Source organism: Cnephaeus nilssonii (genome assembly GCF_951640355.1).
Source record: "Cnephaeus nilssonii genome assembly, chromosome: X".
NCBI classification, from domain to species: domain Eukaryota; kingdom Metazoa; phylum Chordata; class Mammalia; order Chiroptera; family Vespertilionidae; genus Cnephaeus; species Cnephaeus nilssonii.
Genome location: NC_137071.1, coordinates 24762218 through 24787395, shown reverse-complemented (window position 1 = coordinate 24787395; position 25178 = coordinate 24762218). Strand labels below are relative to the sequence as shown.

Here is a 25178-nt window from a genome sequence, read left to right as displayed (position 1 = left end):
AGTTTGTTGGAATAGAGTTGTTAATAGTATTTTGTAACAATCCTTTGTATCTCAGCGGGGTCTGTTGTTATTTCACCTCTTTCATTTCTGATTTTGTTTATTTGGGTCTTCTCTTTTTGCTTCTTGGTGAGCCTGGCTAGAGGTCCATCAATCTTGTTTATCCTTTCAAAGAACCAGCTCTTGGTTTTGTTGATCTTTTGTATTGTTTCTTTGGTCTCTATGTCATTTATCTCCGCTCTGATCTTTGTTATTTCGTTCCTTCTGGTTACACTGGGCTTTTCTTGCTGCTCTTTTTCTAACTCTTTGAGTTGTAGGGTTAGGTAATTTATTACCATTGTTTCTTGTTTTTTGCAATAGGCTTGTAGAGCTATGAACTGCCCTCTCAAGACTGTTTTCGCTATGTCCCATAGATTTTGGATTGTTGTGTTTTCATTGTCATTTGTTGCCATGATGTTTTTTATTTCTTCCCTGATCTCTCTGGTAACCCAGTCCTTGTTTAATAGCATGCTGTTTAGTCTCCATGTGTTTGATTTCTTTGGATTGTATTTATTGTAGTTGATTTCCAGTTTTATGCCACTGTGATCTGAGAAGATGCTTGATATAATTTCTATCTTCTTGAATTTGAAGAGACTTTGCCTGTGACCCACAATATGGTCTATCTTTGAAAATGACCCATGTGCACTTGAGAAGAATATATATTCTGTGGCTTTGGGGTGAAATATTCTGAAGATGTCAATTAATTCCATCTGGTCTAGTGAGTCATTTAGGATTGATGTTTCTTTGCCGATTGTTTTTTAGAGGATTTGTCCAATGTTGATAGTGGGGTATTAAAGTCTCCTACTATGATTGCATTGCTATTAATCTCTCCCTTGATATCCTCCAGGAGTTTTTTTATGTAGTTGGGTGCTCTTATATTGGGTGCATATATATTTACCAGAATTATTTCTTCTTGATGGATTTCTCCCTTTAGTATTATGAAATGGCCTTCCTTATCTCCTGTTATGGCATTTACTTTGAGGTCTATTTTGTCAGATATAAGTATTGCTACCCCAGCTTTTTTTTCATTTCCATTTGCCTGAAAGATATTTTTCCATCCCTTCACTTTCAATCTGTGTGAGTCTCTTGTTCTGAGGTGGGTCTCTTGTAGACAGCATATATATGGGTCATGTTTTTTTATCCATTCAGCCACTCGATGTCTTTCGATTGGAGCATTTAGTCCGTTTACATTTAAAGTTATTCCTGAAAGGTATTTGTTTGTAGTCATATCTATTTTTGTGTCTGTATTCCTTCTTACCTGTTTATTTCTTCTTTTTACAGTATTCCCTTTAGCATTTCTTGCATTGCTGGTTTGGTGGTGATAAACTCCCTGAGACTTTTTTTGTCTTCGAAGGACCTGATTTCCCCTTCAATTTTGATTGATAGCCTTGCTGGATATAGTATTCTTGAATTCAGTCCTTTGCTTTGCAACACTTTGTATACCTCCTTCCATTCTCTTCTAGCTTGTTGTGTTTCTGTTGAGTAATCATTTGACAATCTGATGGGTGTTCCTTTGTAGGTAACTCTCTGTCTCTCTCTTGCCGCCTTTAATATTCTCTATCATTTATATTTGCCATTGAAATTATGGCATGTCTTTGTGTGGGTCTTTTGGGGTTGATCCTGCTTGGGACTCTCTGTACTTGTGTAACTTTTATCTTTCCCATATCCGGGAAGTTTTCTGTCATTATTTCTTCAAATTGATTTTCTAATCCCTGCTCTTTTTGTCCTTCTGGCAGCCCTATTGTACGCATGTTACTTCGTTTCATGTTGTCCCGAAGCTCTCTTAGGCTTTCCTCCTGCTTTTTAATTTTTTTCTCCAATTGCTGTTCAGATTGAGCTTGTTTCTGTACCTGATCTTTTAACTCACTAATTCGGTCCTCTGCTTCTTCTAGTCTACTGTTGAAACTTTCTATGGTGTTTTTGATTGTAGTTATATCACTTTTCATTTCTTCCTGATTCTTGCATAAGTTGTTGAATTTCTCATCCATCCGGTGTATAAATTCCACGACCATTACTCTGAACTCTTTTTCGGTCATGTTGCAAGCTTCAGTTTCACTAATTTCCGTTCTTGGCGACTCCACATTTTCTTTCCTCTGTGAGTTATTTTGTCTCCCAATTCTGACTATCACCAGAAAGCTCAAGCTTCAGTTTGCGTGGACTTGGGCTGTGTGCTGTGGGGACTTCGCTCCACCCGAGTTTCACTGAAGTGCTCTGACACTAGGATGTGTGGCTGCCGTTGGTTGGTGGGAACCAGATTCGCCCAGGGTCAGTGTCCCCAGTGTTTTGTGTGGTCTCGTGTGCACACTTAGAATCAGGGGCCCTGTCTGTACCACACTGTTGGTTTGTGCCGAAAATGAGATCCTTAGCATGTGCCAGGAGTCAGAGTTTCCCTGTGTCTGCACCAAGAATCGAGTGTCAGAGTCTCTGTTGCCTCGTGTGATTTCTCATTGAGAATCAGGGTCCCTGTGTGTGCATGCACCAACAATTGGGGTCACTGGCTCTTAGTGTGAATGTGCTGTGAGTCAGGGATCCCAGGTAGCTGTGTCCAGCGTTCCAAATTCCCTGAAGTGGAGCTGTGTCCTATGCGTGCTCTCTCTACTGAGCCAAACCAGCTAGGGCTTCGCACACTCTCAAATTCCTGAAGGGGAGCTGCCTCCGTGCACTCTCCCAGATTCCCCGAAGGGGGGCAGAGTCCATCCTGAGAGCCAAATTCCCCAAAGGGGAGCCCCTCTGTGCTTGCTCTAAGATTCCCCGAAGGGGAGCTGTTACCCTCAAGCCAAATTCCACCAAATTCCCCGAAGGGGAGCCCTCAATGTGCACTGTCAGATTTCCCCAAAGGGGAGCTGCTTCTGTCCCGAGCACCAAATTCCCTAAAGGGGAGTGCATCCATGCGCGGGCGCTCTGCAGCTTGGGCAAGGGGCGGGTCTATCAGTTATTATGGCGTTATCTGCGAGCCTGCGGGGAGGGGGATAGGCTCTTTGACTCACGGAAATCTGCGGGGAAGTATGGGTTCTTGTTGTTTGTTGGTCTGAGGCTGTGATAGCAGTTCTCTGTCCCCAGTGGCTGCAGGGTCCTGGTTTGTGTCTGAAGCCAGGATCCGAGTCTCAGGCAGCTCTGTTTCTCAAGATGGCGTGGTCTCCGCGTCAGCACCAGCCACCGAGTAGTGTCCGCTTTGTGCACGGGGCTCTGCCGTCTAGGACTGCCCGGTTAGGGAGCCCCTTGGAAGACCTGCAGAATCTAACTGACCCTAGATCATACACACACACACTACACATGTCTACACTCTCCTCTATGGGTTCCTCACTTACACTATCTCTCTCCCTACCTCCCTTCTGGTCGCCATCTTTTTTCTCGCATTTTGCTGGAAATCTCATTTTAAAGATGTCCTTTAATCTCCTTAGATAAAAAGCGTGCTCTTATTTCTTGAGAAGTAGGTACACCTACTTGATCATTTTAAATCAAGTATCAATGCAGCAAGACTCCAGAAGCTTTATCTTTTATTTACCTGGGCTACAAGAACTCTCAGAAAGATGACCAATACAAATACTTTTCTCAAGCAATACTCAACATTATTCTTTTCTCTGTTCATTGAAGCAGTAACAACACATTTTTCTGACCACAGCATTTCCTAATTAGTGTCTTATTTAGAAGCCTAGCTATCACTTTGGCATCAAAAATTGTATCATGAAACATGACTATATGTCCTTTGTGCCTGTGCTACTGAAATAGACAGTGGTATTTTTTTTCATAAATAATTTGAAAGTTATCTTCAGCCTAAATGTTCTTAGTAAAATATATGTGTAAAATTTTATGGAGAAATTTTGCTTACTGGACAAATTTTCAAAATTATGTTTATAATAACTTTAAAAATTATCTTTATTGCTGAATGAAAGGGTTAAAGAGAATAAAACAGGGCAGTGAAAACTTATTATGCTTAGCAGATATCTTGCAGAAAGGTTGCAGCCTTGAACACCGCATAGCCTAGATAACAACTAGCCATCTGGCACAGGGAGGAGCCAAGGATGGACCGGATCCTTATGTCAGCAGAACGGCTTGCAGCCAGCAAGGATTAATAAAAGTCTGCAGTCCCCTTCAGTCTCTGCTGACTCCTTTTTGTCAGACTCAGCCCACCTGCACCCAGGTGCCTGAAATAAAAATCTCTTTTGATACATTATGGCCTCATGTCATAGGTATGCGACCCTGGCCCACTCAAAACCTTTTACTGAAAGTATTACAGATGTTCCCCTCCCCCCCCATTGACTCCTTCCACCTCACTCCTCCCCCCCTCACTGCACTATTATCTGTGTCCATGGGTTATGCATATAAATTTTTCGGTTAATCTCTTCCTTCCCCTTCTCTCGTCAGTCTGTTCCATACTTCCATGTCATCTCTGGATCTATTTTTTTCATCACTTTATTTTGTTCATTAGATTCCACAGATGAGTGGAATACTATGAAGCAGTAAAAAAGAAGGATATCTTTCTCTGACTGGCTTATTTCACTTAGCATAATACTCTCCAGGTCCCTCCATGCTGTCTCAAAGGGTAAGATATCCTTCTTTTTTACTGCTGCATAGTATTCCATTATGTTAACTCTTAATGAAATGGTGACTTTATATTAATGGCCTATTTCATATTATGTTTTCTCAATTCAAAATAAATTTTACATTCTATTTAATTTCCTCCATTTTATACTTTAACATTTTGACAATACGTTATGCCTTAATTAAAGATTCTGAAAATCTCTAAGTCAAATCACCTAAAGTTCTTGAATAGGTTATTATAGAAAACATTGTTACTATACAAATCACTTTGCAGTCATCATTTGTCTCTTCCATGTTTCCTTTATATGGAAGGAAAATCATTTCTTATTTCCCACTGGTGATGACAATTTTTTGTTATAGTCCATAATTAAAAGTTCTTTACTGGACAAAAGAAAATTTAAATAAGACAGAGCAGTTAAAATATGTTGACTTTTGCAAGATAATGTTGCTCTTTTTAAAAAATATATTTTTATTGATTTCAGAGAGGAAGAGAGAGGGAGAGAGAGAGATAGGAACATCAATGATGAGAGAGAATCATTGATTGGCTGCCTCCTGCATGCCCCACACTGGGGATCGAGCCCACAACCTGGACATGTGCCCTGACCGGAAATCAAACCGTGACCTCCTGGTCCATAGGTCGACACTCAACCACTGAGCAATGCCTGCCGGGCGTGTTGCTATTCTTTATCTGTGACCATTGGGTGTAACCTTTCTTCCCTAGATCACTTAATGCCTTTAAGGGACATCAAACATCCATGACAATTGCCTTTATAGAACTCACCTGTATTACTAATCTTGCTTTATATTTTCTGCCATACATGTGGGGTTTAAAACCCACTATGAGGGTAATCCCATCACTGTCAAAAGGAGGAATTTCTCCAGATTCAGGTTTTACAAAAAACTCAGGATCACTGTCAGGTAGGAAGTATGCAACGAAGTCATCAGAATATCTGAAACAAAAATTTAAGTATCACCTTTAAATTTGATCATTACCCCATTTTCCTTGTCAGAACTTGATGAATAGAGTTTATATCCTTCTGTAATGGACTGCAGTGAAACACTAATGCTGCCATGCAGTGGTGAGTCTGATACTTGTAACTTTTGGAATGCTTACAAAGTAAAAGCAAGGAGGTATTTTAAAAATTACTGAAGGGTGTCATTCTTCCTAGGGTGACAAAATGGAATCTTAAAGATTTTTTCAATCACATCTTATATTTATTGTCTACAAAGAATAAAATTATTTTGCTATACAAATTGGAATAACTCAATGCCCCAAATGAAAATTCAGTTATTTGTAAATAAATTAATATCTGAAATGTCTCACCTCAACAGCTATTGTAAAGCTATTGTTTTTACTTTTATTTCAATGTGATATTTGCTCACTCTCCTTTCATTTTACATGTGTGAAGTGAGATGAAAGTAGTTTACAGGTTCATTAAAGATTCTTGGGCCAGAAGATAGGTTGCTATGATCTGAAGTGAACTGAGTGACATTTAAGATTCAAGTGACCATCTTCCTGTCAAGGTTGATTACATTTGCAATGAAAGCTGTGAAAGAAGTTGAGGAACTTCTTGGTAGAACAAAGCTGGAGAGAGGCAAAGTGCATGGAAGGTTGTATGTGAGAAATTAAATCCAAACTGACAGGGGAGATGCAGGTAGAAGAACAGATCCACCAGTGAAACATAGAAGAAGATATGGGAGGTTCAGGTTGGGACTTACTCATCCATTCAGCAAATATGTATTGATTATCATGGCAGATGGTTTGAAAAAGTGGACTTTGGATATTGATGGCCTAGATTGAAATTGTAGCTCTATCTATATGCATGACTTCAGGCACTTTACTTAGCTTTTTTGTATCTTAGTTTTCATATCTGTTAAATGAAGTTAATTCCTATAAAGTCATTCAATCAGTGAGAACAGTACTATATAAGGATTTATACAAATTAATGTAGTTATCATCATGATTGTTTTTGTTTTAAAACATGTTATTACTAGTGCTAGGCATTGATACATATTCCAATTCTGAACAAAGTCCAGTACTGGAAGTACAAAAGACAGAGGAGACATTAGAAAGAAAGAAAAAAAAAAACACCTTTATATTGTCTAAGCAATATATATCTAACTTGGCTGGAAAGAAAAGGCAGATGCATTAGAAGAAAAACAATGATTACTGATTTACACAATACTATAGGAGTTTAAGAGTAGAATTCAAAAAGTTGGAGAGGTGATAAGAAGGGCATTTAGAAGCAGAAAGAAAATGAAGACAAGTGAGAAAGAGTAATGGATAAGACAGGCTCTGAGAATAGTTACTTTTTCCCCCATATGACTGAAAAAGAAGATCTATTCTAGACAGCAAAGAGAGGCAATCTTGAAGGTCTGAGTGGGCTAGGACCATGATGAACTGCATATATAATTTAGATGCTACCTTGGCTAAGAAACACAGAACTATCAAATGCTTTTTACAAGAGAAGTTATATGCATGTTAATAACATTATTTTAAAGATATTGGTTTTACTATATTGTATAAAATGGGTTGGAATGAAAGGAACTACATATGGAATTAGGAGTAGCAAATTTTGTTACAACATTGTTTATAATTGAAAAATATAATTTGGGTGTCTTATTCCAAATGTTGTTTTGTTCCAATACTACATTTCAGCAAATTATTGTTAATGAGGAAATCAGATGAAACTATTTCACCAACCCTGAAAATTTTTTTGAATGCATTAAATCAATTTACATTTAAACCAAAATATCTAATAACTGAAATATTTTTGGAAGTTGTAAATAAGACTACAATGGATTCAAGATAGCTAAGTGTGCCAAGCCAGTTTGGCTCAGTGGTTGAGCGTCGACCCATGAACCAAGAGGTCACTGGTTTGATTCCAGGTCAAGGCACATGCCCAGGTTGCAGGCTTGATCCCCAGTAGGGAATGTGCAGGAGGCAGCCGATTAATGTTTCTCTCTCATAGATGTTTTTATCTCTATATCCCTCTCCCTTCTTCTCTCTCTAAAATCAATAAAAATATATATATATTTTTAAAAAATGGCTAAGTTAAACCCATTCCTATCCAATGTGAGAGCTCCAAACATACATTTAACTGTCCATCATTCATTTTGAACTAAGTACATAGAATGCATCCAGGCATGCCAAGTACCTTTGAGAAGTTAATTTTTATGATACACACAGGGACCAGCATGAGCTATCATGAAACACAGGCATGGAAGTCATTTGTTTTGGAAATGAATAAAACCAATAAGTTAAGTGCTACCTTCACCTATTCTACTCCTCACATCTTATATAGCACAAGTGGGGAATGTGTTCACTATGACCCAGTAACATGAAACCCATCACTACCCACTCATCAATATGTCAGTCTTCCCAATTGATCTATAGATTCTATTTTATTCCAATCAAAATCACAGTCAGTTATATTATGGCTATCAACAAATGGATTCTAAAGTTCATAGGGAGAGGTGAGAGAGTCAATAGCCAACTCAATATTGAAGGAGAGCAAAGTTGGAGGACTGACACTCTTTGACTTTAAGACTTACTATAAAGTTACAGTAATTGAGACAGTGTGGCATTGGTGAAAGAATAGATAAATAGGTCATAGAACTTAAGAGACTCCAGATATAGTAATAAATATAGTTAACTGATCTTTGACCAAGGAGCAAAGGCCATACAATGGAGCAAAGATAGTTTCTTCAACAAATGGTGCTGGAACATTAATGCAAAAACAGACCTTACACTCTTCTCAAAAACTAAGTCAAAATGTATAGTAAACCTAAATGTAAAACACAAAACTATAAAACTCCTGGAAGTTATCATAAAAGAAAATCAAGATGACCTTGGGTATAGTGATGCCTCAGTAAATACAACAGCAAAGACACGATTCATGCAATAAATAATAAACTGAACTTAATTAAAATTAAAAAGTTCTACTCTATGAAAGATAATATCAAGGGTAAAAATATTTACAAAAGACACATCTGATAAAATACTGTTATAAAAAATATACAAAGAACTCTTAAAACTCAACAATGAGAAAACAAACAGCCCATTTTAAAAATGGGGCAAGGACTTTATCATATACCTCAGCAAAGATCAGCAGACACCAAATAAGCATTTGAAAAAATACATCCCATCATATGTCATCAGGAAAAAGTAAACCAGAACTATGAGATACCACTATACTTCCATTAGAGTGGCCAAAATTCAGAACACTGGCACCATCAAATGCTTGTGAGGAAATGGAGTAACAGGAACATTCATTCATTGTTGGTGGGAGTGCAAAATGGTACAACCACTTTACAACACAATTTGGAGATTTCTTACAGAACTAAAAACACTCTTACCATAGAATCCAGCAATTGTGCTATTTGGTATTTACCCAAAAGAGTTGAAAATTTTATATCCACACTAAAACCTGCACCCAGATTCTTATATCAGCTTTTTTTCATAATTGCCAAAGACTTGGAAGGAACCAAGACATCCTTCAGTAGGTGAATGGATAAATAAACTGTGGTACATTCAGACAGTGGGGTATTATTTAATGCTAAAAAGAAATGAGCTATCAAGACATGGATAAACCTCAAATGCATATTACTAAGTAAAAGAAGCAAATCTGAAAAGTCTATATACTGTATGAATCCAATTATATGATATTCTGGAAAATGCAAAACCATGGAGAAAATAGAAAGATTAGTGGTTGCTAAGGGTGAGAAAGAGAGATGAATAGATAGAACACAGAGGGTTTTTAGGGCAGTGAGAATACACTGTATGATATAATCATGGATATGCCATTATGCTTTTGTACAAACCCATGGAATGTTCAACATCAAGAGTGAACCCTAAGGTAAACTATGGACTTTGGGTAATCATGATGTGTCAATGTAGGTTCATTCTTGTTAAAAAAAAATATACCGTATTTTCCGGCATATAAGACAACTGGGCGTATAAGACGACCCCCAACTTTTCCAGTTAAAATATAGAGTTTGGGATATACCCGTCCTATAAGATGACACCCGGTGTATAAGACAATCCCCGACTTTTGAGAATATTTTCCTGGGTTAAAAAGTCGTCCTATACACCGGAAAATATGGTACCATTCTGGTGAGCTATGTTGATAATGGAGGAGGCTGTCTATGCATGTGTAGGGCAGGTCGTGTCACAAAAATCTCTGTACCTTCCTGTCAATTTCATTGTAAACCTAAAATTGCTTTTAAAAAGGTTTTTAAAAAGACACACTGCATGATTTTATTTATATGAAATATCTGGAGAAGGTAACGTTATAGAGATAGAGAGCAAACCAAAGCTTTCCTGAAATTGTGCGTGGGAATGGGGATTAACTGCAAAGGGGCTTGAAAGAAAATTTTTTTTGGGGGGGGAATGGGAGTGTAATAAACCTGGAATGTGGTTATGATTGAAAATTCTTTGAATTTTCAAAAAAAAATACTGAAAGGTACATTTACAATGGGGGAGCTTTATGGTATGCAAATTATCCCTAAAAAAAAAATCTGTAAAAACACATTTCACATGTGAGACAGGTAAAATGATTGTGGTCATGGTGCCTACGTTATCATAAGTATAACAAAGATATCTATGGTTAAGGAGAATAATAATACAGAAATTGAATCAATATAAGTTACCCAATCATCCCTATTTAGATAATCCCAAACCATAAAAATTTATTGTAAAACATTCTAAAATATTTCATTTATCTTTCAAAAATACATTAAAGTATCATTTGAAAAACAAATAGAAACATTATCCTAAATTTCAATATCTATTTACTTTTGCTTCTTGTTTTTTGGTCTTCACCTTTAGAGCTTATTTTCAGTTTTAAATAAAAATTATGAAACATATAGAGCTTTGTCTCATAGAAGCAATACTGCTGATTTAACCAGCAAAAGATGACATAATAGAATTTTTCATCTTAAATTTTGTTTACCAGTTTAGCATAAATTACATTCATAAAACCAGTTGCATACCCTTGCTTGATATATATTACCTTTTCCGACCGGACAGCCAGAATTCAGTAACAGCTTCCTTAAATAAACCTTTCCCTTCAATATTAATTACATCATCCACCTCAGGCTCAGTAGCAATCAATGTTACGGGAAAGTTCCAGATCCCATCTGTTATACACTCTATTTTTAGTATAATTTGAGACCTTGAATAAAAAAAGAGATTATAACACAATCTATGGGAAAACAAGCAAAGAGAATACAATATAGTAGATCTATATCTAAGGTCAAAGTTTAAGCAAACATTGTGGTTTTAGTAAAACACTGGGACTTTTAATTCTTAAAAAATGTAGATGACTATTAATTGCACTTATAATTTTTAGGTCACAGGTTATATTAACATTTTCCTTTTGAGGTAATTATTTTGTAGCACATCTTATCTACTGTGTAGGTATTTACTAAAATCCAGGAATATATGTAGATTTGACTGAAAATTTTTTGTGACCAGCAGAGGAGAGGTTGGCAAATGGTCCCAAGTGTCATGCTAATAGGAGATCCACATGGGAATTTTTGGTTCAAAATGAAACACTGTGGCCCAGCCTACATGGCTCAGTGGTTGAGCATTGACCTATGAACCAGGAGGTCATGCTTCGATTCCGGGTCAGGCAGGGCACATGCCTGGGTTGCAGGCTCATTCCCAGGGTGGGGCATACAGGAGGCAGACAATCAATGATTATCTCTCATCATTGATGTTTCTATCTCTCTCTCTCTCTTCCTCTCTGAAATTAATAAGAATATATTAAAAAAAGAAAAGAAAAGAAAAGAAAAGAAAAGAAAAGAAAAGAAAAGAAAAGAAGAGAAGAGAAAAGAAAAAGAAAAAAAGAAAGCATCATCTTTTTTAAAAAAAGTATTTAACCATTTGGGGAACAATTGGACAATAACATACCACATTTTGAAGCTGTACACACTAAACCAGCAATTTCACGATTAGTAATTTTCCCCAGAGATATGCATCGACTATTTCAAGAAGTGATATGTATGAGGATGTTCATTGCTGCATTATTAATACTATTTAAAAAATGGTGCCAAAAATTTAAAAATAGTCCTTCAATAGAGTTGCTGGTAACAATAACATATACTGAAATGAAACAGTGGACGTAGCCCATGATGACTGATATATCTTATTAAACATATATGCAAAATGTAAACGCTACAACTATACCACTCTCATGCTCTCCTGTCTTAGTAAATGAAACTATATTCCTCTCAGCACTATTTCAAAAGCACTAATTTGATAACTCATCTTCCTGCTTCTACTCTTGCTATCTTCCAAGGAGGAGAGGACTTCCATAATTTCAAACTATTGTTTTATTTTGTTTTTTATTATTTAACTCTGTATCTTCCTTTGAACCATCCCAAATTCATTTGGAGCATAGAATGGCAGAAGTAAATGAATATGCACATATATGTACAAAATAGAACTGTTAAACAACAACAGAGCCTCACCCAGCACTTACATAATTTTATGAATCATGTGCACAAGTTGCCTTAAATCACCCCCCCCAATTTATCCTTCAGTCATTTTCAATTGTTTCTAAAATAACAGACAAATTCATAGCCTCAAAATACTATATGATCAGATCCTGTCCAAACTTGCCAACCTTACTTTCTCCTTTGCTTACTACTGCATTAGAGAAACACTGGATTCCTTAATACTAGAACTTGTATGCAGGCCACTTGTTCTCTTGCACTTGTTTCCTGTCTCAAATACTCTTCCAAGATCTTCCTATCTATAAGGTCTTTGTTCAGACATCATCTCTTCAAGGAATCTTAACTATGCACTTATCTGATGCGCATTCTTAATAGCTCTCTATCCCCCCTTTTATATTTTCTTCTCAGGACAATCTTAAATGTTATTGTTTACATATACATTTAATTCTCTCATCTATTATACTCACTAGGCTATACAATCTAAAAGTGCAGGAATTTTTTGTCTCTTTTGAAGATGTTAAGTGATTTTTGAATAAATGAATGAACATGTTCAAATGAACAATGTTGACTAATTCATTCAGCAGGATAATTCTTTGAGTTAGTGAGAAATCACTGAGTCAAACTTTTTGGCCCATGCAAGAAAGACCACTCAGTTTCAGGGATGATCATATGAACCATTTTATGGTCAATACTGTGGATTCCTAACAATGTACCTATATGATATTTCTTATTCTAAGTTGTCTCCCCCAAACTCTGTAAAATTGAATGTTATGTTCCCATTCTGTTCATTTCTTGAGCAGGTGAAGATTTCCAGGGAAAAAGTTGAGCTAAGATAATTAATATTTTTAAAGATGCCCTAAGACAAATAGTATCTATCATTTATCCATTAAAAAAAAAAGTTCAGACCTGTGTTAAATTAGAATAATCAGATTAATGACAATAGTAACTAATGATCTCTTAAGTATTTGTATTAAACCCTTGACTTTTTTTTTTTTTAATCCTCACCCAAGGATATTTTTCCATTTATTTTTAGAGAGAGTGGAAGAGAGAAAAAAGACAGCGAGAAATATCGAAATGAGAGAAACACATTGATTGCCCGGGCCGGGGGAGAAACTGCAACCGAGGTACATACTCATGACCACAGTAGAACCTGGGACCCTTTGGTCCTCAGGCCGATGCTCTACCCACGAGACAAACCGGCTAGAGCTAATCCCTTGATTTTTACAGTAAGAAAAGATCAAGAACTTTAGGAATAACATTCCTGTTTTTATTCTTTGTAAAACCACCATTTAGAGCCCTGACCATTATTTTTATTATGTATAATGCTATTCTGTGAAAGGATGGATGCTAAAAATTACCTTGTTACATTTTCCTTTTGAAAAAAACATGAAAATTTTGTTTTCCATTTTTCCTTGCCAACGAGGGAGACAAGAATTGAATTTAATATTTATTTTAATTACCTCGGTAAAGCATGGTTTGGATATAGTTATTTTTGTTCTACTTTTTCATAGTTTAGAGCTATTGGTTTTATTTTAGTTTTTCTCATTTAACTGTGTCTTGCAGTGAACCATCTCAAATATAACAGAAGGAGGAATGACAAAGGTAAATGGATTTATAAACATATGCACAAAATAGAATTATTAAACTACATCAGAACACCACACAACACTCACAAAAATTTATGAATCGTGCATACAAGTTACCCTAAATAAGTTTCTCAAATATTCACCAAGAAGCTCTAAATCTGCAAAATGTTACATGACTATAAATTCACATTGGTTCTGCTCATATTCACTAATGATAACATTTTCCCCTTATGGTTGTTGCTGGTAATTTCCATATCACTAAATTAACACACTACAAAGCTAAGTGTGTAAAAATACTAACAAATAAGCATAGAAAACTATGAAAATGAAAGAGAAGATAAAAGGGTATAATGTCAATGTTTATATGTACTTTTTTTTTTGAAGCTTGGTTTTATTTCTGCTTCCTAAAGACGACCATGGTATCTTTTAGTTATTGGACTACATATTCAAAATCACTTTAAATATGTGTCTGGCTACATCAGATACATAGTTAAACTATAGAAATGATTAAAAGCACAAGTAATACTTTCCATTGTTGTTTTTTCATTGCCAGGTTGCATTTTGTACTTTGTGCATATTGTGGTCTGATAAGTATCACTGCATTAAGATATAAATAAAACACTATTTCAGATGTGACCTAATGTACAGCATTTGCAGGTACTAAGTATTTTGCCTAAAAAAGTAAATATAAAGACCCTGGATAAGGCTTCACAGTGGACAGACACTTAAAGCTCCCTATTCTAACAGATTCTAATATAATCCTCTTAAACCTTACTAGAGAGTATGTGCAATGTTATGGTTTTAGGTGGTAAAAGGGTAATGACAGCAATTATAAAGTAGAAAGAACATAGTTTAGGATTTTCATAATTTGAAATGGTTCTGAGAAGTATCAAGAAACATCATGTCAGCGATGTATAGTGCCAAATCAGTATTTCTTTTTATTTTCATTAAAAAATTTTTTTACTAAAATATAGTTGGCACACACTATTAGATCTGTTTCAGGTGTACAACATTTGTGATTCCACATTTCTAAACCTTATAATGTGATCATCACCCTAAGTCTAATAACCATCTGTCACCATGCAAAGCTATCACAATATTATTGATTATATTCCCTCTCACCTTCTTAATTTTGCAAAGCAGACTGTTCTTTTTTGTTAATATAATACCTTAATGAACTTAGGGAGGTCACAATTCTGGAAGGATATCTTAGATTTCTAATCATTTGGACTCATTTCTCATCAGACACTTTTTATAGCTTGACAGCTACAAAAATAATATAACCCAAAATATTTGCCTCAACAGCATCAAAGAAGCAATGCAATCCAAATATAGAAAAATGGAAAGAATAATAAACATTAGTTTAAAATAGTAGTACTATTGTTTAAAGAAAAAATGGATAAAAGCAGGTTTACTTCATTGGTTTCTTTGGTGAAAATATCAGGTTGAAGTCCAATGTTATAATTTGAGTCTTGATATTGTAAGATCTCTTCATCAAAAATACAGCCACAGAGGGCTGTAACTCAGCTCTTACTTCCTCAGATTCATATAGAATTTCATATTCAAATTCACGTTTTATAGGTATACCTAGGAAAATCAAGATTAAAGTGCATTTCAATTTAATTAAATATGAATAGATTGGATATCAGTTACATATCAACACTAATGATGCAGAGATATTTAGAAGGAGGGAGAGGGTAGATGTTATTGAGCTTTGGTTTCATAATACCAAGTGTATTACCAGGTACATAATAGTCCTAAAGATGTTTTTGTTAAAAGGTAAATAAATGAATAAATATAAAAAAATAATCACCAAAGATAATTCTCACCATCCTTAAATCTTTAAAATTCAGATTTATAAAATAAGAAATAGACAAATGGAAATGAATAGTCAATATTTATTGTAAAGTACAAATAGTATGACATGCTCTATATAATAAATGTATTAAAAGCTTATAGACATAATTTATAAAGATTTGAATTAAGCTTAAATAATACATAAGCTAGTCAGAGAAAAATAAGTACCACATGATCTCACTCATATGTGGAATCTAATGAACCAAATGAACTGATGATCAAAAATAGACCCAGAGACATGAAGCATGAACAGAATGTTGAACCTCAGAGGGAAGGCAGGGGAGGGTGGGTGGAAAGAGATAAAAAAATGAACTTGTATGCATATGTGCATAACTCATGGACACAGACAATGGGATGGTGAGGGCCTGCGGTGGAGAATGGGCTGGAAGAAGTTAATGGGGGGGGGGGAAAGAGGACCTATGTAATATTTTCAACAATAAAGATTTTTGGGAGATCCAAGATGGCGGTCGATGGGACAGCAGCCTGCAAGATAGTGTGTGAGTGAGAGAGCGAAAGGAGAGTGCATGGACATGTGGGGAGTGTCTGTATTTGTGAGTGATGGACAGCTATATTCCACAGGACTGTTGGGGACTGGCAGACCAGGCTCCCCTGACTGGGCAGCCTCTACTACTGCTGAAATCTCTCCTGGAGCAGCCGGCTCTGTCACAGAGACCACGCCAACTTGAAGAGGAGAGCAGCTGTGATTGGACTCCCAGACTTACTTTCAACCAGGGAGACCTTGGATACCTCCTGGGACCCTACAACCACATCACCCAAGGACCAGCTGCCTCAGCTGTGAACCCACGAACACTGACACTCCAGCCTCCCCGGCTGCGGGTGCATAAAAGGTTTGTTCAGGGGGCGACAAAGCGGCACCAAATACACAGATAGGCCCTGTGCCTTCTCACAGAGCAGATAGAAGGAACAGCTGAATCAAACAACATCCACCCAGAATTGGCGAATTAAACACAGCTGGTGAGGTAATCCATGGACAGAAAGGTCAGAGATCACCTAGAGAGAGCTCTGCCTCCTCAGGTTCAGCTGGGTGTTTGTTGTTTGCATTTTTTTGGATTAGTTGTTGTTTGTTGTTTGCATTCATCTCAGAGTGTTTGTGTTTGTATTTTTTGGATTAGCTATTGGGGTTTTTTTTGAGTTTTTTCCCCATATACATATATTTGTTCCCCTTCTTTTTTTGTCTCTTTCTTTTCTCTCTTACATATTTTCCTTTTCTCAATATCATTTTTGCACTCTTCTCCCCCCCCCCCCAATTCTCTCATCTCTGGTGGTTACCTTTATTTGGGGTTATTGGTATCATGAATACATTTGTGTTTAGTGCTCTGTGCGTTGTGTCTTGTTGTGTTGTATTTTGTACCTTTAAGTCAACACAGGAGAGATAGAGCTACATGACCAGACACACTGACAGGAGCAAACATGGGGAGACAAAGAAACAGCACCCATTTGAAAGAAAAGGAAGAATCACTGGAAAAGGAAGTAACTGAAATAGAGGCAAGCAATATGTCAGAGAAAGAATTCAGAACAATCATCATAAGGACTCTGAAAAGGATGGAAGACAAATTCAACAATATGGGTAAGAACCAAGAGAAAAAAGAAAGCAAGAAGAAATATAAAATGACATCCCTACAATAAAGAACAAAATAGAAAGCATCAACAGTAGACTAGAAGAAGTGGAGGACCGCATCAGAGAGCTAGAAGACAAGGTAGGAAAAAATATCCAAACAGAGCAGCAACTGGAAAGAAAACTTAAAAAAACAGGAGGAGAGCCTAAGGGAACTTTGGGACAAAACAAAACAAAACAACATCCACATAATAGGGGTCCCAGAAGGAGAGAAAATTGAGCAAGAAATAGAAAACCTGTTTGAAGAAATAATGACAGAAAACTTCCCTGATATAGGGAAGGAAAAAATCAAACAAATCCAAGAAACTCACAGAATCCCAAACAAAATGAACCCCAAAGGACTGATGCCAAGGCACATTATCATTAAATTGGCAAATACCAATGACAAAGTAAGAAACTTAAAGGCTGCCAGAAAGAGACAGAAAGTTACCTACAAGGGATCTCCCATCAGACAATAAATTGATTTCTCAATAGAAACACATCAGGCCAGAAGGTAATGGAATGAAATATACAAAGTCATGCAAAACAAAGGTCTAAATCCAATAATACTAAACCCAGCTAGGCTATCAATCAAAGTTGAGGGTGAAATCAGGAGCTTCACTTCCAAAACTCAATCAGGAAGAATAAAAAAACCTGAAGTGGCCAATAACTAGCGAAGAAATTGAAGCAGTGATAAAAAATTTTCCAGCAAACTAAAGCCCTGGTCCAGATGGTTTTATAGGTGAGTTCTACCATGCTTTCAAAGAAGAACTAAAACCTATCCTCCTCAGACAGTTTCAAAAAATTCAAGAGGAAGCAACACTTCCAAGCTCTTTCTATGAAGCCAGTATTACCCTAATTCCAAAACCAGATAAAGACACCAAAAAAAAAAAAAAAAGAGAGAGAGAGAACCATAGGCCAATATCATTGGTGAACATAGATGCTAAAATCCTCAACAAAATTCTAGCAAATCGGATTCAGCAATACATTAAAAATTCATACCCCATGACAAAGTGGGATTTATTCTGGGGATGTAAGGCTGGTAATATATTCACAAATCAATAAAGTTGATATATCACATAAACAAATTGAGAGACAAAAATCACATAATCATATCAATCTATGCAGAAAAAGCATTTGACAAAATCCAACAACTTTCTTGATAAAAACTCTCAGCAAAGTGAGACTAGAGGGATCATACCTCAACATAATAAAAGCCTTAATGACAAACCAACAGCCAACATCATACTCAATGGGCAAAAACTAAACTCATTTCCTCTGTGAAGGGGAACAAGACAGGGATGCTGACTTTCACCACTCCTGTTCAACATAGTACTGGAAGTGCTAGCCATAGCAATCAGACAAGAAGAAATAAAAGCATCCAAATTTAAAAACAAGTAGCAAAACTGTCCTTATTCACAGATGACATGATACTATACATAGAAAATCCTAAAGTCTCCATCAAAAAACTACTAGACCTAATAAATGAATTTGGCAATGTAGCAGGATACAAAATTAATGCCAAGAAATCTATGGCATTTTTATGCACCAATAATGAACTCACAGAAAGCAAAATGAAAAAAACAATCCCATTTACCATTGCACCAAAAAAATTAAGATACCTAGGAATAAATTTAACTGAGGAGGTAAAAGACCTCTACTCAGAAAACTGCAGGATATTGAAAAAAAGAGATAGAGGAAAACATAATCAAAAGAAAGAACATACCATGTTCATGGATTGGTAGAATCAACATCATTAAAATTTCCATACTATCCAAAGCAATCTACAGATTCAATGCAATCCACATTAAAGTACCGATGGCATACTTCAAAGTTCTAGAACAAACTCTCCAAAAATTCATCTGTAATAAAAAAAGACCTCGAATAGCCACAGCAATCCTGAGAAAGAAGAACAAAGTTGGAGGGATCACAATACCAGATATAAAGCTATATTACCAAGCCATGGTTCTCAAATCTGTCTGGTACTGGCACAAGAACAGACATGTATACCAATGGAACAGAAGACAGAACCCAGAAATTGACCCAAGCCATTATGCTCAATTAATATTTGACAAAGGAGGCAAGAACATACAATGGAGTCAAGACAGTCTCTTCAATAAATGGTGCTGGGAAATTTGGTCATATACATCCAAAAAAAAATGAAACTCGATCACCAATTTACACCATACACAAAAATAAACTCAAAATGGCTAAAGGACTTAAATGTAAGACAGGAAACCATAGAAATCCTACAAGACTCCATAGGCAGCAAAATAGCAGACATATGTTGTAGCAATGTCTTTACTGACACAGCTCCTAGGGCAATGGAGACTAAGGAGAAAATAAAGAAATGAGACTACATCAAAATAAAAAGCTTCTGCACAGGAAAATAAACCATCAACAAAACAACAAGAAAGCCCCGTGCATGGGAGAACATATTTGCCAATAATATTTCAGATAAGGGCTTAATATCCAAAATTTACAGAGAACTCATACAACTTAACAAAAGGAAGATAAATGATCCAATAAAAAAAATGAGCAAAATAATTAAATAGACACTTTATGAAAGAGGACATACAGAAGGCCGAGAGACATATGAAAACAGGCTCAAAGTCACTAATCATCCAAGAGTTGCAAATCAAAACAACAATGAGGTACCTCCTCACACCTGTCAGAATGGCTATCACCAACAAATCAACAAATGACAAGTGCTGGTGGGGATGTGGAGAAAAAGGAACCCTCCTTCACTGCTGGTGGGAATGCAGACTGGTGCAGCCACTGTGGAAGACAGTATGGAACTCCCATTTGACCTAGTAATCCAACTTCTAGGAATATATCCCAAGAAACTAGAAACACCAGTCAGAAAGGATATATGCACCCCTATGTTCACAGCAGCACAATTTATAATAGCTAAGATTTGGAAACAGCCTAAGTTCTCATCAGCATGTGAGTGGATTAAAAAACTGTGGTACATCTACACAATGGAATACTATGCTGCTATAAAAAAGAAGGATAGAGGAAGACATAAACAGATGGAAGAACATACCGTGTTCATGGATTGGTAGAATCAACATCATTAAAATGTCCATACTACCCAAAGCAATCTATAGAGTCAAGGCACTCCCCATTAAAATACCAACAGCATATTTCGCAGATCTAGAACAAAATTTCCTAAAATTCATCTGGAATTAAAAAAAGACCCCGAATAGCTGCAGCAATCCTGAGAAAGAAGAACAAAGGAGGTGGGATCTCAATACCAGATATCAAGCTGTATTACAAAGCCACTGTTCTCAAAACAGCCTGTTACTGGCACAAGAACAGACATCTAGATCAATGGAATAGAATAGAGAACCCAGAAATCGACCTAAGCCACTATGCTTAATTAATATTCGACAAAGTAGGCATGAACCTACAATGGAGTCAAGACAGTCTCTTCAATAAATGGTGTTGGGAAAATTGGACAGATATATGCAAAAAAAAAAAAATGAAACTAGACCACTAACTTACACCATACACAAAAATAAACTCAAAAGGAATAAAGGACTTAAACATAAGACGGGAAATCATAAAAATACTAGAGGAATCCATAGGAAGCAAAATCTCAGACATATTCTGAAGCAATTTCTTCACTGACACTGCCCCTAGGGCAATGGAAGATAAAGAGAAAATTAACAAATGGGACTACATCAAAATAAAAAGCTTTTGCACAGCAAACGAAACCATCAACAAAACAACAAGAAAGCCCAGGGAATGGGAGAACATATTTGCCAACGTTATCTCTGATAAGGGCTTAATCTCCAACATTTACAGGGAACTCATACAACTTAACAAAAGGAAGATAAACAACCCAATCAAAAAATGGGCAATGGACCTAAATAGATACTTTTTGAAAGAAGACATAGAGAAGGCCAAGAGACACATGAAAACATGCTCAAAGTCACTAATCATCTGAGAAATGCAAATCAATACGACAATGAGGTACCTCCTCACACCTGTCAGAATGGCTATCATCAACAAATCAACCAACTCCAAGTGCTGGCGAGGATGCGGAGAAACAGGAACCCTGGTGCACTGCTGGTGGGAATGCAGACTCGTGCAGCCACTGTGGAGAACAGTATGGAGTTTCCTCAAAAAAGTAAAAATGGAACTCCCATTTGACCCAGTGATCCCACTTCTAGGAATATATCCCAAGAAACTAGAAACACCAATCAGAAAGGATATATGCACCCCTATGTTCATAGCAGCTCAATTCACCATAGCTAAGATTTGGAAACAGCCTAAGTGCCCATCAGCAGATGAGTGTATTTAAAAGCTGTGGTACATCTACACAATGGAATACTACGCAGTGGTAAAAAAAGAAGGAGTTCTTACCATTTGCAATAGCATGGATGGAACTGGAGAGCATTATGCGAAGTGAAATAAGCCAGTCAGAGAAAGATAAGTATCATATGTTCTCACTCATTTATGGAATATAATGAACACCATAAACTGATGAACAAAAATAGATCCAGAGACAGAGAAACATTGATCAGACCATTAAATCTCAGAGGGAAGGTAGGGGAGGGTGGGGGTAAGGGGGAGAGATCAACCAAAGGAATTGTATGCATGCATATAAGCCTAACCAATGGACACAGGCAACAGGGGGGTGAGGGCATGAGGGCGAGATAGGGGGGTTAATGGGAGAATAAGGACACATATGTAACACTGTAATCAATAAAGAAATTTTTTAAAAAAAGAAGGAACTTTTACCATTTGTAACAGCATGGATGGAACTGGATAGCATTATGCTAAGTGTAATAATCCAGTCGGAGAAAGATAAATATAACATGATCTCACTCATATGTGGGATATAATGATCAACATAATTTGATGACCAAAAATAGATCCAGAGACAAATAGCAGGGGAAGGGGTGGTTAGAGAGCAACCAAAGTACTTGTATGCATGCATATTAGCATAACCAATGGACACAGACACTGGGGCAGTGGGGTCTTGCCCGGGGTGGGAATGGCTAGGGGAGGGGGGCGGTCAAGCAGGGAAAAAGGAAACATATGTAAAACTTTAGACAATAAATAAAATTAAAAAAATAAAGATTTTTTTAAAAAGTTTAAACAATATTAAAATAGTATCCCAATCTATTAAAGCAAAAGTTTCAAGTTCTGGCTTATTTTGCTAAAAGAGAAAGTTCTTCATGTTTTATAGACAATATGTATTATAGACAATATGGTTAACTATATTTTCTTTACCAGTAGGTTACTAGAGGAAAGTGACAACAGGGTTTTTTTAGGTACATGTGAAAAATATCTTAAAGTTAGGATTGGCATATAGAAGAGAAGCATAAACATCTATTATATGTATACTCTCCACATTCATGAAAGGAGCTAAAATTCCAAATCAAGGAGTTTGTTGCAAGTGGGTCATGGAAGAGAGGTCGGAGAACCATGAATTGACCTGGTCCACAATCGGCATGTCCACCAATCTATCTCTAGTATATAAGGTAAAAGTGATCTTTGGGTTCACAAAGGTGATGGCCACCTTGCTCTAAGAGTAGTTACGACAGAAGCCTTAATGGAGTGAGTTGAGAAAAGTAAAATAAAGAGAATCAGAGCAAAGGGTCAAGTCTAGAGGCTAATGTGGAGGTCATGGAGGACCAATGCCAGGTTTCTCAGGGCCTGTTTGTGATTACAGACCAACCCCCATACTGTTTATGTATGACATGCAAAAGACATACAGCATGATGACTTGCCTAGGGTTAAAAGAGGCCAGTGTAACACAAAAACCAGCAAATCACACACAAAAAAAGACAGCAGATTAAGCAAAGAAAAATAGCTACAAGATGCAGAACACCTGGGAAATAAAAGGAAGAGGCATGAATTTGATGTGCCATTAAATGGTAAAACCACTCTCATAGAAAAAGTCCCACAGAGAAAGTCACTAAACTACTCCCCAGAGAGACACAAAGAACACAAGGACCAAAAGCCACTTAGGAAGAAATACAATTAAAAGGGAAATTCTGCTCAGAGAGAATAATCTGCAATGTTATGAAGTGGCATTGCAAAATACAGTCTAAAAATCAAAGTATAATAATATCCCAGTAGAGCTTTACAAGTAATATAGGCACATAAATCCAATATGTTGGATAGATGTTCTTTGAATTCCAAGTCTGTGTCTTGTTCATTTTGGCATCCTGGGGCTCAGCATACTATCTGGCAGCAAATATGCTCATGGATTGTTGTTGAATGAAGAGATATGAAAATGATCAATTCTGGTTAACTCAATGGTGTGTGTGAGGAGTGGGGATAGAGATCAGAGAAGTCCTGGCATTTTCACTTAATGAGACTTGATAGTTTTATTGGAATCTCTGGAAAATACAATTAAGGTAAAAGAAGGATGGAAAGGGAGTGGGGGATTCTTATCTCCTACTTACCATGTTTACATAGAGGGGCTTATTCACTCACAAGAAGGAAAAATTTAGGAGGGGAAAAAATCTGCATCAATTTGCTTCCTCCCTTATGACTTGCCATCAGAGGAAAAACAACATATCTGACCAGTGAATTAGGGTGAAGGAATGGAACATGAGGTGAGCAGACCTTTATCTTCCTTTCTCAATGTCTTGAATCCAGGATGCACACTTTCTCCTCCTCCTTCAGGAGTAGGTTGTTTGTTCCTAAAGAGAGTTTACAACTGGGCAGCTCAGGGTGAACGCACTCAATTTTGGTGGAAGGTATTAATAAGCCCAAATGAGTCCATAGTACCAAATCACTTTCCAGTCCACCTTTATAATAAAGGCAACCTTTTGATCTCTATCTGCCATAATTCTACATGTACTTATCAGTAAACTCAGATGAGGGAATACAGGATGCATTCAATGATCACACTGAATATTCCATTACAATCCAAGCCACAGAGTGAAGTGCTTTAATTTCCACTACAAGGGATTTAAGAGGCATTAGGAAGTACAAAACGGCATGAACAAGACTCTGTTGGACATTATTTGTTGAGTAGACTATAATTGAATTATACACACAGGGAAAAACAGCTGGCTTGCCTTTGCATATACTAAAAACTAAAAGAGTTTTTAAACTTTTTGGCAGACTTGTGCCTTCATAAAAATATAGGTAAGAATGGAAAGACAAGTAGGGAGATATACAGAGTCAGGCAAGTTGGTTACAACTTTGGAATAAAGGCAGGGAAAGAAATCAAGTTATTATCAGATGGTTTTAAGAAACCAAGACAAGAGAGAGGTCAGCTGATTTATCAAATATTCAGGTCCCATGAACACAGAAAAAACATTAAAGTTGAGAGAAGATTGAAAAAACTCTACTTCTGGATAGCAAGACAAGCTTCAGAACATAAACATTTACACATTAAAATGTCTTTAGCCAATAAATAGATGAGCTTCTTGAGTTTGTTGGTATTGAGCAGAGAAAAAGCTAGTGTAGAGGAAATGATGGGAAGAGAGAAGTCTGCAAACCTTCCAAATAGTTATTTTCCATATAGTTATTTTTCTTCATGAAAAGTACTGAAACAGTGAAATTATGAGCCATATCAAAAGGTGTATTTTGAAGAGCTATTTGGGAGACTGTTTTCCTCAAATAATATGCATTTCAAACCTCCCAAAATGATGTTGTTTGAAGCTTCCTTATAGACCTTGTTTATCTTGAAGGAAGTAGATTTTTCCAGGTAATAAGATTTAATCAATTTCTATTATCAGAATTATAATTTCTTTAGCTTGCAACCTGAGAAGAGTACAACTTAAGCAATTTAGTGAGATGTTATTAAAATAATTCCTATATACAAGGATTTCTTTACCTTCTTTTTTACTTAATGTCATAAAGCATCAACATTTTGTCTTCTACAGGACAGATTTAAAACAGAAATAAAGGTTTGAACACTCAACTCTTAATATTCACTTAAGCATAGCAGATGACACACAAAACAATGATTTCACTTCAGAAAGGGACTGGATATTCACTGGGGTATGGTTACTATATAAGTTGTCTGCTTATTAAAATTATGGTCTATTTTAATAAAATAATTATCACTGCAAATCAGCAGTTGAGTTAAACATTTAAACTCAGGT

General features: G+C 36.5%; 1 protein-coding gene across 1 annotated transcript in view; it reads right to left on the bottom strand.

Annotated features, from left to right (window-relative positions):
• The window catches only part of CFAP47 (cilia and flagella associated protein 47), a gene marked incomplete at both ends in the record, with an annotated part of 486291 nt that overhangs the window by 5774 nt on the left and 455339 nt on the right, over positions 1-25178 (bottom strand). Inside the window, 3 exons of the mRNA XM_079765682.1 lie at positions 5360-5528; positions 10593-10754; positions 15041-15212. Of these exons, the coding sequence (XP_079621808.1) occupies positions 5360-5528; positions 10593-10754; positions 15041-15212 (503 nt within the window). The remainder of the gene's footprint in view (positions 1-5359; positions 5529-10592; positions 10755-15040; positions 15213-25178) is intronic.